This window comes from Toxorhynchites rutilus, chromosome 1, assembly GCF_029784135.1.
Source record: "Toxorhynchites rutilus septentrionalis strain SRP chromosome 1, ASM2978413v1, whole genome shotgun sequence".
Lineage (NCBI taxonomy): Eukaryota > Metazoa > Arthropoda > Insecta > Diptera > Culicidae > Toxorhynchites > Toxorhynchites rutilus.
The window spans coordinates 174,153,505-174,168,989 of NC_073744.1; the positions used below are offsets into that span (position 1 = coordinate 174,153,505).

A 15,485-nucleotide genomic window follows, 5' to 3' on the forward strand; every position below is an offset into this window, starting at 1 on the left:
CTCATTTGTTTCATTTTCACCCGAATGAACTCCGAAAAGTATCTTCAATTACTGGAGGACGTTTTGACGAGGATGTCGTTTTTTCAGCAGGATTATGCATAGATCCACGTTTCCAAGCAATCGAAGGCATGGTTTGCCGAGAAGGACATTCCGCTTCTTGAATGACCTGCTGGCAGTCGATTGCAATCCCATAGAGCACCTATGGAGAATCTTGGCCGAGATGGTCTATGCAAACGGATGATAATTTGACAACCTTTCCAGTCTCAAGGCATTAAGTGAGGAGTGTTGGGATATAATAAATATGGCAACACTTTCACAGCTGTCTGATTCGATGCCAAATCGAGTTTTCAAAGTGATCCGAAATGGAGGTGGACATACTAAATAATAGCTACCGATTGGACTCGAAATTTGCCGCACAAATTTACTTTTATTGAAATTTTAGAATGCGGCTAAACGAATGTCCACCCTGATTCCACATATTTGAGTTACTTAGAAGTGGAGCCGATCTGGCGTAGTGGTAACATCCATACCTCTCACGCTGAAGATCACGAGTTCAATTCTCACTCCCAACATTCTTCCAAAATTGGAAGTAAAATGTGACGAACCAGCCAAAAGTGTTGAAAGTCACTATAATACAGATATATAAAAAAAAAAAAAAAAAGTTACTTAGAAAACAAAAAGTGAATTTATCCTTTTTCTTAGAATGAATTCGATGAAAATAAACAATAATCGTCTTTTATGAGCAAAACTGTACAAAAAATTGAATTATTTTTAAAAATATTGAGGAAAAATAGGGTGCGGCTAAACGAATATCTACCACTGTATGATGAAAAGCAGAGTACAGAAAAAAGATTTTTTGATTATTTTTTTGCAATATGACCTGGAAAATGACCGTTTCAAGCTGTACTGGGATCGCACTGTTCTGACCGACCTCTCGATCCACCACAACCGCCCAGATATAATGGTTTACGACAAGAGCGACCGCAAAGTCACCATCATCGATGTCGCTATTCCACTGAACCAGAATCTGGAGGAGACCCACGGTCGCAAAATCTGCAAGTACCGACCATTGGCCGTGGAGCTCAAGGAACTGTGGGGGCTAAGGGAGGTCCCAAGAATTGTTCCAGTCGTTCTCTCTGGAACTGGAATTGTCCCGAAGACACTTCTGGAAGCGCTAAAGGTGTTGAATATGGAGAAGGAATTGGCCGGCATCCAAAAGTCGGTCATCCTTAGCACCTGCGCGATTGTACGACAATTTCTCGGTCAGGACTGAAACAGCACGAGCATGTAGATACGTGCATTCCGCAGAGCCTAGTCCCCCTTTGGCATTCAGAAGCCCGGGGGCAGGTGAAAATTCTGGCTAGGTTCGCCTAGTTAAGAAGTGAGATAAGTCTGCTAAAAAAAAAATAAATAAAAAAATATAACAAAAGAAACGCCGATGTCAACGTTTAATGATGTTTCCTTCGTTGTGTCCCCGTTTCATATCCCTCCTATCCGATCGATAAACTTTTACTTAGTCGAGGCAATACATACACACACTTTTTACAGATGCACGGGCCAAAGGTTGTGCAGTCCACTGATCATTCAACAAGAGCCAAAGTTTGTACCGCTCATGACAACTCTACATGAACTGATGATTGCGCCGGTTAGTGACCATTCTATCCTGGATTCCTCGAGTCGAGAAAGACGCACCACGCTAGATATGAGGTACAGACTAGGGGGCGTTGCTGATTAAGGGTCAGCTGCATCCCAATAGGAAGTATCCCGTGTCGGGCACACGTACAGAGCATTGGAGACAGCAACATCCGAATTACGAGAACACTTGTAATACTAACCTCGAGCCAACCGCGAGTAATCGGTTACATATTACTAACATAGTTGTAAGACAAAAATTGTCCAAATATTGGACTCCCGGCCCCGTGAGGCTAACGCCACATGTGCCTTAATAAAAAATATATTTTGGGAAAAAAAAAATATATAATTGATAACAGTCCATAAGTTCTTCAGTTTGCTTGAAGGCGGCACGAAAACACATTTCCTCCTGCAGTAGCGACTAGGCTATTGAACTCTCGCAGTACATAGGGGAAAGTAGGTAAAGACGGACACTGCGGGTAAGATGGACACTTTTAATATTTCATTAACTAAAATTTTTTGAAATATTTTAGTTATGCAAATACTTTCAATAAAATGTATCAATACTTTCGAGACACACTGTTGATTTCCAGCGAGCGAACTGTCAAGCTTGTAAACAAAACAAAAATTATCTTCGCGGGTGCACCATTCGATGTAATTTTTACTCCGTAGAAAATAGCGCAAAGTTCGTGATTTTTTGTTTTTTACGTGTTCCTCCAACGGGTAAGTGTTTATTCAGTCCATCATTAACTATCCTGTGATAAATCAGAGGTTTTTCAACGCTTATAGGAAGAGCTACGGTCATTCGAAAAAAAAGCTGCCAGTTCGGGCAAGACGGACACATTAAGGTAAGGAAAGACGGACACTAGTATTTTCCTAGGGTATTTAACAAAACTTTTTGGTTTTACTATAAAGATGCCTACAAATTACAAGCGCAAGAGCAACCGGCAGCAGTTGGAACAAGCCATTAAGGCTGTAAAAAGTGGATCGCAGGTGAAGATAGCAGCAAGAAGTTACGCAATTCCAAGATCCACACTGATTCGCCACCTCACAAGTCCAACTGTATCAACTCGGCTAGGACCTCTTGATTCCGTATTCAATTCTCAACAAAAAGTGGAGCTGGTACAACATCTGTTGGATTTGGAAAAGAGGTTCTATGGAATAACGATGACTAATGTTCGAAAGCTTGCTTTTGATCTGGCCGAAAGAAATGGATTGCCACACCCGTTCAACAAGTCTACCAAGATGGCTGGAAAAGCTTGGCTAAGCAATTTTCTGAAACGAAATCCCAAATTGTCGTTCCGTAAACCTGAAGCTACCTCTGCCGCCCGAGCCAGAGGCTTCGATAAGCTAGCAGTATCTGCGTTTTACGATTTGCTGGAAGAAGCACTGAAAGATCCCAAATTGATGCCAGATCGTGTTTTGAACGCCGATGAGACTAGTGTTTGTACCGTTAGTATTTGTTTTGGCATTGTAGTTAGTTTAAAAATCAGTTTAATTTTTTATTCATGCTTTCTTACAGGTTCCTCCGAAGAAGTCTAAGGTAGCGGCATTGAAAGGCAAAAAACAGGTTGGTGGTATTACATCTGCGGAACGCGGAGAAACAGCTACGGCAGTAATGTGCATGTCCGCAACCGGACAGCACCTTCCGCCGTTCTTCATTTTTCTTCGCATGCGGATGCACAAAGCTTTGAAGAAAGGGGCATCAGGTGGAAGCAAATTTGCCTGTAATGCATCGGGTTACATGACGGTCGAAATATTCAATGAGTGGTTCGATCACTTTTTTGAGCATGTAAAACCTTCTGAAGACAGTCCTGCCTTACTCATAATTGATGGTCACTCGTCGCACACGAAGAACCTAGCTTTTACCGAGAAAGCTAGAGCTAACTTTGTTAAGGTTCTAGTTTTACCACCTCACACTAGCATCTCAACGGCCAATAACCCGGTGTTTGAAATATCTCCGTCGATCATACTTCCGTTACCGAAAATGGTCACCCCGAAGGTCACGAAGAGAAAACGCCAAGCAGAAACGGCAGCTGACATAACGTCTGCTCAATACGCTGACACTTTGAAGAAGGCGAAAGCATCGAAAGACATTAAATCCATCAAAAAAGAACAAAAACAACGCTCTTCGAAGAAGCCTAAGCAAAATAAGGGCAAAGGGGACACCTCATCTGATAATCTATGCGAGAAATGCGGAAGCCAGTTTTCTGATTCAGATTTCGGGACAGGTTGGACAATATGCTTACAATGCCTTTCATGGTTCCACGCTGAATGCTTTACTTCTGCTGCAACTATTTGTCAGAACTGCTCTTGATTCTTCTTTTTTTCTTGTTTTTTTATTCCCACTGAAAATTGAATTAATTTAAATACTCAAATGAACTTAAACCATCGATGAATTGTTTTGAATGCTTTATAAATAAATTTTCGTTTTGAAATATTTTTAAGTACATCATTAAACTTTACAAATGAATTATCGACTTCCTAGGAGATCATTTCAAATATGCGTGTACAGGTTGTTGGCTATTTCAGATCCTTTTCCTTCCTTTGCGAGGACAATGGCCCGCAAAAATCCAGAAATTTTTGCATGGAGTGTATGTATTTGACCTCTTCTGTCGTTCCCTTCCAAGGATGAAACTGTCCACGAACAACATGAGTAGCCTTTCGAATCGTAGCGTAATTCAAGAACACTCCCCAATGCTGAAAACACTAAAATACGTACAAAAACTACAACTTTTCCGTAAGTGTCCATCTTTCCCACCTTAGTGTCCGTCTTACCCATTCCAGATGTCCGTCTTTCCCGACCATGTGAAGAAATAGTATGTCGATGCTTTTTTTTCCATGAACCAGAATACATCAATGTAGGAATAAATTTACTAGTATCAGCGGTAATTATGATAGAAAAGGACCTGAAGTTTCAATTTGTACAACAACTGCGATCATGAAAGCTATATATGTGTAAAAATTGAGATTACATCTTAGGGTGTCCGTCTTTACCTACTTTCCCCTATTTCGATACGATCGGCAGCCCATTTCATAATACATCACACTCGTATCGAAACGCACCCCATATACGGCATATGCTGCTGGGTTGCGGTTTCGGGGGAATGGCACCATTCCCTGCTCTAATTTTTCGCCTTCAGAAACGATGGCGCAGAAGATGTTCCTGGCACAAAGAAAAAGGCTTCAACCTTCAAACTTTGAGTCGTTCTTTTTGTGTAATCGAAAATATAATTTTGACGTTGTGGTTTCGCATTTTTTGAAAGGCACACACAGCTTCGCTTCGCGCACATGTGATTCGTAGAATGAGCAGAAGCCTGCTGAAAAAACCCGGCACCAATAATTATGCTGCCGTTGTTTGAACAGCTGCACGATCCGACGACAAAACATGGCCCTCAAGAAAGCGGGCGAATGCTGCCCCGCACACCATCATGTATCCTAATTAATCTCCCGTGGAAAGTGTCAAATCCTGACATTCAATTAACTCTAAGCCAAGGAATGAGATAAGGACCGGAGGCTTATCAGCTCCAGCCGGCCGCTCTCGGCGCTCTCACTCGTCAAAATACCCCCCGGGGCTTGTCATATCCATACATATACACGAATATCATAGGGACTAATTATGGCTATCTGACAAAATTGTCCAGCGCCGGTGGGCGGGGAACAATAATATTGAAGGCAAGCAACAGTGTAAAGATGAAGAGAAAGTGGGAGGGACAGCATCTTCCGAACGCAATCTCCGATACCCCGACTATGGACAGAACATGTTTGTGACGGTTCTCAACGTTCGCGTTCCCGTTTCGTTTTGTCGGCAATTTTTTTTTGAGGCAGCCAAGTGATAACGATAACCAGACAATTATTGCTAGTAGTCACCGTCTTGCGAAAACGGAACCGTCCTCAATCACCACCACAAGTGCTTCCTGAGAGCACTGAGATAACATATTGACGGCGAGACTGGAAAAAAAAGTCCGAACCCATTTCACCACCCGAATAGGTTTCGATCACCCCTCCGTAAGTGTCAATGGCTCGAAGTGTCGAGGTCGGGACCCATTGGAACAGAGATGCTTATCTGGTTTCCCACAAGTGGGCAATCTCATTAACCGCTGATTAGTCCCGTCCCGGAGCGAGCGGAGGGACTTCGGCAAACCACAAAGTTGTAACTATTTTGATCGTATTCTTATCTTTTAGGGGAGAGCTTATTTTGGTTCCCATTATAGTTGTGTAGGATTTTTTTTCTCCCGCTTGGCAGCAGAGATTGGCACTCGGACGGATTCCCACGATCGCCGTGCTCTGCGCGAATTCGCTATCCACTTTTATCAGCGTGCAATAAATGTGAGAGTTATGCGCGAGTAAAATCACTGTGAATATGTTTATGTATTTAAACGCGAACGCTCTGTCGCACCGAACCGAAGCCACACTTGCAAGCCAACAGCGCTCCAGAACACATCGTGTCACCTCAGACATATTCTGGTAGCCGCCGAAACCGACCACCAATGGGGCGCCCATAAGCATAATATTGAATGACCAACATTTATTTTCATGATTCGACGGAGATGCGCGCCCCCTCACGGTGAACCGGAGGAAAAATTGTGTAATAGCCTTTTCGTTCTCGGACGGCTGAAACACACAGTTCGACCGGACGACATTGTCGGAAATGCACAGCGGGATTCGGAATTCAATCCCTCGGCTCAGGTGCTCTTGCGGGTGGTGAACGGACAGCCACGAGGATGCGGCTCTTGTCGACGTCGGATGAAATGAGTGTCACCAAAAAGCAGAATGGAGGCTGAAATTTGGGGTACCAAATTATTTATACCGACTGTAGGAAACTATAGTAGTCTCCCTCGTGAATGTCCTGTTCTCCGATTTAGTTTTGGATTCAAACGAGCAGAGACGAGTCGGATGTGTGTCCCCTGCCAGGCTCCATTAACGAGCCCGGGACGAATACGGACGAGATGATGCGTTCTGCTGGACCGAGAGAGGCTGCCTCGATTTTTATCTTACCTGGAACAACGATGTTCACTAGTGATTTGGTGATTTGGTGATTTGAACAGGGAAGCCTTTTTCGCAACTGCATATCACTACAAATGGTACATTTCGATGTAAAACAAGCAGACCGGTCTTGTTCTGGAAAAAAAATAGGAGGAAGAGCAAATTTAAATGGTTGCATATTTAACCAAAATAACCCCTGTTGGGGACCAATTTGGGGAAATGCTTGGTTGTTTGATGATTTTCTGATGCTGCTGCGTTCGCAGGAACCATTAGCTGCAATCGTTTGAAGATTGGGCGAAGAGTTCCCGGGGGATGCTGGATGCACTTTGCATTTACTGCGTATTCTTTTACCTACACCCAAACTAGCGTTGACAGAAAACATTTCATCTTCGGCAGAAATGATGCCATTTTGTTTGCTGTTTTCTTTTCTCATTTCATTTGGGATTGTGCAAAAAAAAGTCCATACGACGCCAATGGGGATCGAACCAAGGCCGGCTGAAATACAAAGCTATTTCACACGACTACGCTATCCACATAGCTGCCAGTGCTGTTTTTTAGAAGCGTGATAATATGTCGTATGAATAAAACAAAGTATTTACTTATTCTGCCCGTTCCCAAGTAAAGTAAACTTTCCTAGTATTTACTTGAATCCGTATGAATAAAAGTTTACTTTACTAATTTGATTTTCGAATTCGAACATAGTTTTTACTTTGTCAAACATCTATCAACTGATTGTTTAGATTGCGTTTCAAAACGTTTTTTTTTGGACAAAGCGTGAATTCGCGATGAAAAAGGAATAGTGTCGACGTCTGGTGGCGACTTTCAATTAGGGACCATAGTTTGGGTCCCTATCTCGTTAGTGTAATACCTATCATATTAGAAGACACGAAGCCAGTTTTCAAATGTTAAAATTTGAATGAAAATGTTCACATCATGTTATTTAATCACTTAAAACACTTTTTTCCGACTTTTATGTAACCCTTTGTCTATACATTTTCAACATCATTACTGAAACTTTTCATTATAATATAAAGTTGTCTTCAAAAACAATATCGTACAAGAGTTTTTCACCACCTGCAAACAAAAGTGTTTTTCATTTGAACAGAATGCCAAATTGGTACGGAAAGGTTATTTTTCATTCATAATTTAAATTTAAAAAACGTGTTCATTCCGCCTGAAAATCAATCAATTTTTTCACGCTCCCCTGAACTAATAAACGAAGCTCAATGCCATCAATGCGGATCGTTAACCTGTTTAACTTCAAGCGCAAGATAGCAGCATTAAACATAAATCGGATATGACATCAAAACGAATGATAGTGTTTTCAGATCCAAAGTTTGCTCATGAGCATACTTGATAATAACGAAGTAAACACTTGATGAATGCTGTTTTATTCATACGAAATCAGCTAAACATCCATTTTCGAAAAGTAAATACTTTGTTGTTTCTTTTATTCATACCAAACGTAGAGTGAAATGAAATATATTGAAAGTGGAAGATCAAAGTCTATGAGTTAAATCTATATTAGGCGTTTTCGCCTCATGTGAACCGGGACCGCTTTCCGGTTGACTCGGTCATTTTCATGTTCCATCATGTTTATTTTTCTTCCACCGAGTGATGCAAGCTATAAGTGTTAGTGTGTGCGTGAGTTGTTCATAAACAAAGCGGAATCGTGTGTAAATGGCTTGGTGGCAGCAAGATATATAATCGAATTTTATTCGAGTGGTATTATCACGATAACCGGATACATAATAGCTGTACAAGTAGTTAAATTGTCAAGAAAATATATCTCACAGCTAAGTTTTCTAATCAATTCTAATCAATTTCATCCTTTGTTATATCTTTTATCCAAAAGTTTTTATTATCTGGTTATAATTCGTTAAAATTTCTTGAGCATAAGTGTTAGATCATGGTTGAATATCGTATGGTAACGGTATATTCTGATGGGAATTGTATAGTTGTGTAGAAGAAAAACTCCAGCCCAATGCATACTAACGAATAATTCCCACTCATATTCCCACAGTAAACTAACCGTCGATTTGCTTTATTTGCTTTTGAGAACAAAGTTTTAAAAACACAACAATCGCCACGTAGGAAAATGTTTTATGCATGTCCATTATTTTCCGTCCTCGATAAAGTTTTACTTAGTTTTGCAGTTTAAACAGAAATTCAACCATTGACTTGCTTTTCTTGCGAGTTTTTCATTGTTTTGTTTGAGATATCTATGAAATTTTGGGGATGCAGTATTGTAGTAAAGTAAAAAACTTAATCTCACTGCTCGACTGCTCGAATGAAGTAAAGTAAAGGTGAATTTTGTTTTTATTCATACGGCCTAATATTACACCTCATCATAAAATGAAGCTGGAAAGTGTTTACTAAGAGGATAAAGAAGAACATGAACGAGAATATATTGTTCTCTGTCTGGGCCGTGCATTTGGCAAACTATACGAAAAGCTTTCATATGCTTTCATTTAAATGTGTCTCCTGTTTCGCTCGCTCATATTGGCTCTAGCGTATATACAATACAAATAATATACATGTATTGGGGAGTAGTACATTTGCTGTTATTTTTCAGCTCATTTAATGTAATAAATTGGGATGGGATAACATGTGCTAAAACTTAACTTGGGGTGTAGGAGCTGTTAAATTTGGCAAGTAAATATTGTTGATTGAGATATATGGAAACATATCGGATTTTCAATTATTCGTTACGATAATAAACACACGAACCACTTTTGATTGTCTAGTAATTCTCACGACAAATCGGTTAATCTATTCTCATGGTATAGTGTGAATGATCTTGGTTTGTCCAATTTAGGGTGTTTTCACGCAACTACTAGATGCAAATCGATTTTTCTCAATCACATATAATTAATACATGTTTGGGTTTGTTGAAAAACCCCAAAGCCTCTAGTTGCTAATACTACCATAAGGCGTTGAAATTATTCAAAATTTATTTTTTTTAACGATTTTTCTCAAAGTGAAATTATGATCATGGTTTGTCCAGAAAATTATCATGGTTTGTCCGGTTTCAAAAACCACCATTTTTGAGTGAAAAAAAAACGATTTTTAAAGTAGATGTTGCATTATTCATTGTTCGAGTTTACTGTCATCATATTGATCCATTCATAATTTAGGCTTTCTTCAGAATATTGCCTTTTCTTGGGCATTTTAAAAGTGTTCACCTCAACACATGCAACACAGAGAAACTTTATTTCAGCTATGCGCGAAGGACACAATAAACAAACTGCAGCGCGCCAAGCGGTTGCCATAGAAATCATGTGGCCAAAATAACATTATTGAATTGGACAACTCATGATCAGAATTGAGTTCATCAAAATGCGTTAATTTAATGGTAAACCACCACTTTAATGGTTTGGGTTGGAGGAAATATGAGTTTTCCACAGCAATTGGTATTTTTTTTTGGACTCAAGTGTAATTTTTGAAAAGGGCGTATTGATGTTAGTAAGAGAAATCTTTGATAATTTATATCTCAAAAACTATGAGTCGTATCGGAATAGTGTCTTAGAAAGAACTATAGAGTATTGATGTTAAAATGTGAAAAAAATTTACACTGATAAAAAAATAGTACTCTTTTTTTATTTCCAAAAAAAAAACATAAATTTGCCATATCTTAAATATATATTTTTTAATTTTTTTTAAATTTTTTCAAATAAAAAGAAGTTATTTAGAAAATTAAAAAAATGAGTCCAAGATTGTAAAACAATTTTTGACCAATAAAACATCGAATGTTTTATGCCTTTTTTTTATCTTCGAAATTTTGTATGTTATCAATCATTTTTAGCCACAAATTAAGAATCCTAATGTGATTTAAAATAAAAAGCTCTTTATCAATCTTCTTCTAAACGTAGCCATTTTCGAGATGTTTGAAAAAACATTTCTAATTTGGGTTTTTTTTTAGCATTAAACGGCTTTATTTAGCTTCACCTGTTTGTATGTACCTTGGTAGCATTGTAACTTTGTAACTTTGTAGCGTTTTCCCGCATTAATATAAATTTAAATCTCTTCATGTTGCCCGATTGATATAAAATTTGGAACACAGTTTTATCTTTGCGGTCATTATAAAACTGCGTATTCCATGGCCTTGAAAATCCAAGATGGCGGCCGCAATAAAATGGTGGATTATATATTTTCTCAGTACCCCATCAATATAGGTATCAAACCTGACTAGTAGAACAAAGTTATTTATAAAAAAATCGAATGCAAAATGACCACCACTACAGAACGGTGAAACGGTGAACTTTTCTTTCAATATCCCATCAATATGGGTATCGAATGAAAGTGCTATTAGAACGTAGTAGATCATGAAACATCCAGGATGGCCGCAGTCCCCAAATAACCAATTACTTTTTGAAATGGTTTCATTCATCTTGACCTGTTTGTATATATATTTGAATGTTTGTGGAGTAGGTACCATGTATTTTTGCAATCCCCTCAATGTCGGTATTAAATTAAATGATTTGAATAGAATATAGGACATCATAAAAATATTCCGAGGAAAATCATGTGAGAAATAAAAATTAAGAAAAAAGTTGAATAGGTTTTATTATAGAGAAATATACTAATGATAAAAATAATGTACTAAATACTAGAAAATAAAATTAGTAAAAAAAACTTTTTAAGTTGAACGGTTTCTTTGTGATTAAACATAATAATAATACAGATAATGTACTAAAAACTAGAAAATAGTTAGGCAAGTAGCAGTTAGCAGTTATCATACCTCTTCCTTCATTAATTGGACATTGATGAGACTAAAATAAAATCGTGGGGCACGTTGGATTTTCATTATCCACATTTAATGGTTTCATCATTTACCCCACGATTTTATTTTAGTCTCATCAATGTCCTTGATTAATGAAGGAATGGGTATGATAACTGCTAACTGCTACTTGCCTAATTATTTTCTAGCTTTTAGTACATTATCTGACGGATTATATATTTTTTCAGAACCCCACAATATAGGTATCAAATAAAATGGCTTTTAGTACATTGTCTGTATTACTATTATATTTAATCACAAAGGAACCGTTTAATTTAAAAAAGGTATATATTGAGTTTGCAAACTCCAAAATCGATGAAGCGGAATTAGTACTATATTGAGCCGAGTGGTTTGTTCGTCACGTAAGGACATCCCAGGGCTTCTGCAAGTACTAAAATGTAATGACAGAAACTGCGGCATTAATCAATCAGGAGTAGTGTAAACCAACATCAATTTATATCAGTCCATGTTCCTCATAAGCTTAACGCCAGATGGGTTGAAAGCACCAATCCTAACTGATGTCAGCATTGATTTTCCATCTATGTTTGTTCAAAATTCTATGAAATTGTCGAAACCTCTTCCGATGTCACTACTTGCACATAAGGAACTTCCGTAAGAGCATTTGATTCTGGCCTGGACAGATATCTATTTTTTTTATGTTGAACGAACGACTTTCTCTTCGTGTAAAGGTTAGCGTTACGTAACAGAAGAGGGAGGGGGGTTTGTCTTTTCTTTACTTTTCGTTACATAGGGGGGACGCATTTTCAGCGTTACGTAATTTATGCACGACGCCCTTATACCGTCATGTTCATAAAATTCTATGAATTCTGAATGAATTCTAATAATTTTCAACATAAAATTTTCAACTTTCAAATACATCATTATGGTAAACATAATTTATAATATTTTCAGCAGTTTTCCCAAGGCGTGGTGCGGGAACCCACAATTTTGCATGAGAGTGAACAAACCCTTTCCGCGAATGGTCGATTTCTTCCATCTCGACCGGAATCTCACTGACAACTGCAAAACTGAGCGGATGTAAACAAACACTCTAAAGATAAAGTGAGCAAAATTTTGTTAATTTCGGTTAAATATGAAGAAAAGTTACGCAAGTTTGAGAGAATCGCAATAATTATCGACTTATCCTTTATCAGATGGTTCTTTAGAATGTATTTTAAATGGAAAACTTAATAAGCAATTCTTTATAATTCATCTTGATGAATTTTAGTAGTGGAAGAATCTGGTTGGCCGTTCGATAATTTCCAGTTATAATCATTAGGAGGCATCATGAAGATCATTCGAAGGGATATCTTGAAATCTCGTTAAGATGGTTCTAGGTTATGTAAACCCCATGAAAAATCGCCTGCGTTTGGAGAAAGGGGATGAGGAGCGAGAGCTAGTGAGCTGTTTAATGTATGCCTAATGTATGCTTCGATTACAGCTCGAACTGATTTGTGTGCAACCGTAAACTATCTAGGTTTGCCCATATGAGGAAAACGTGGTGCACCCCAAACAAGTCCTTCAGTATATTAAGGAAAATTGCAAAGTCTAAAATGGTCTAAGATCAATAAAACGGACGACATAATTTTTGAGTAATTATATGAAATTATTGCCAACATATTATCGAAAATAAGATTAGAAAATGTGCTTAAATACAAGCAAATCCTCTGATTTAAACATTGCCTGCTCACCTGGACTATTGCGGAAACATTTATCTACACATTCACGTATGTTTCATTCCATATGAAACCAGAGCAAAACCCACCGGATCATCCTCCGGCAGTTAGTTGGCGGCCTCACACAAACTTGCGGTAGGCCCCAAAACAGCGGAAAAGCACCAGCCTAAACATCGCTGACCGCAATGATGCTGATTCGCGGATTGTCTGCCTGTTTCGCTGCGGACGCTCTGGACATCGAAGGGTAACCCAGTCAACAGAATTGGCTTCCTGTGACTGTGATTCCGGAGAAAAAAAACACCATTTCCGTTCCGATTTGTCTGTTTGGGTCCCGTGAACGTTCGCTATCTGTTGCCTTCGGCAACCAAACAGTGGACGACAACGATGCACCGTGTGACAGTGGTTAATGTTCCGCGGAGTCAGCTTAGACGCAGCCAGGATTCAACTCGGGCGCTCGGAGTTCGAATTTGTGGGCCATGAATGAATGAACATTGGTTGGCGGGATAACGGGAAGCGATTATTCACTCTGTGTTGTGCTCACTGGTGGCCTTACGATCTCACAGCAGTTAAGTGTTAGGCGCTAGATCTTCGATAATATCCTAATCAACCTGTCAAAACAAACCGCCCGACACATCACACGCATCCCAAAATAGGGCAACAGGCGGTGCCGTGTTGAAGAACAAAGCGGGGTGCCAAAATTGGTAACCAAAACAGGAACAAAAAGTCGACCGGTTTGTTGTTTTCCTTCGCTCGAGTCCTTCTTAATTGATTTTCAGGATATAATTACACTTTTAGGGGTAATTATCACACCCCATTTGATTATTGATCCCGCTTTTTTCCGTCTCTTCCTGTAATCTGTTTTTGATCGAATGAATATTGCAATAATTCTCTCTCTCCCTCTGTCTCCATCTTTCCGCAGATATCCCTCAGCTAAGGCCGCCTCCCCTGCATCGGTTTCTGGAACAGCCGGCGTTTGCCCACTTCCCGGCCCGGTTCAGTTCCACGTCCAACAAAGCCTCCATCAACAGTTACAGCTCAGGTACAAATCATCACCATCACCACCACAGCAACAACAGTGGCAGTTCCAGCCTGAACACCAGCGTCGAATCCTCCAGCGATTACAAACCCAATCTTACCCTGCCAGGTTAGTGTATTGGCGCTCTGCTTATCGGAACTGCGCCGAAATTACAATTCCGCTTCAATCAGTCCGCCCGAAGATTGCATCTGCATGGCCCCTGTCCGTAATTATGTGTACGAAATTGATTACCTCCACGCAATTCACAAGTTCGGTGCCCCCGAAAGTGGACCATTTTTCCCGTTTCACCGTTTTCAGCGTCTTATTTTATGGGGAAAACATCGAATTCCGAAACCCCGCGAACGAATTACTATGCATAATATTGCAATGCACTGGAATTACAAACAAAAGGCGCAAAAAGGCTCCGATTTCAATTCGAATTGCAAATCACCTGTGGAAAAGAAGAAAACAGAAGCCCATGAGAAGCGCAGTGGAAATTGATTTCGAGTTTACCTACCTTTCTCCTTCCCATGTCCCCCTCCGCCTCACACGATCGATGATGATTCTTTTACTTCCCTTCCCCTCTGACCACGTATTGCATACCACGCTGCTGCTGCTGGTTGGTGTGACCGATGCATCATATAATGCGACCCCAAACAGCCCGTTTGCTACCTGTTGAACTGTGGTCAGCTCCTTGGCCAGCCAATCATAGGTCATTATGGGCAACCTCGCACATTTCACAGCTCTTTTGGCGGATCCGTGTGTGGGTTTGCGGGATTGTGGGCATTCGAATCGTCGTCGTCAATTTGTGAGGAGCATAAATAACAAATGGGTGAAGAACCGATTGTTGGGCTGAGACCGGCTTGAATCATTGTTAATACCAAACTTCTACAAGTTGAATTTTAAGGATAACATCAACATTTAAGCGTTTCTCTTGAAGAATGCAAGCGGGTTCCGTTAGAAGTGCTCCTGAATACAAAAATGCGGAACCATAACAATTATACGGAATTTGATTCTCTGTTCAATGGTTTCGTTGAAATTTCACCCTGTGTTCAAGTGAACTTCGAGATCGTTTATGGGCTAGAGCCTCAATGTTATTAGATTAGTGTCACATGTAAAAAAAAATCTATAGTTCGTCAATAGGTAGCTCCAGCAGTAAATGCTGGTTGATTTCGAAACATCAAAAATGTCAGAACCAAAGCACAAACATATGGAAAACAAACTGCTTGGATACGTTAGTGATTTTGTTTTCATCATTTACTTTTGGTTGTATGAAAATGCATAATTTTGTGCCAAATTATCGTCATTGTCAATTATCGAAGTGATAACTTTCTTGTATCATTCAACGAAAACGGCAGTTGAAGCACATCAAAGAACTATCTAGAGATACCGCTCT

At 39.5% G+C, this 15,485-nt stretch overlaps 1 protein-coding gene across 6 annotated transcripts in view; it reads left to right on the forward strand.

The window, feature by feature from the left end:
* Nucleotides 1-15,485, forward strand: part of LOC129762626 (protein lozenge) — a 125,277-nt gene that overhangs the window by 78,478 nt on the left and 31,314 nt on the right. For all 6 annotated transcript variants that reach the window (XM_055761075.1, XM_055761080.1, XM_055761076.1 and 3 more), the window contains one exon: nucleotides 13,994-14,218. In XM_055761075.1, the coding sequence (XP_055617050.1) occupies nucleotides 13,994-14,218 (225 nt within the window). The remainder of the gene's footprint in view (nucleotides 1-13,993; nucleotides 14,219-15,485) is intronic.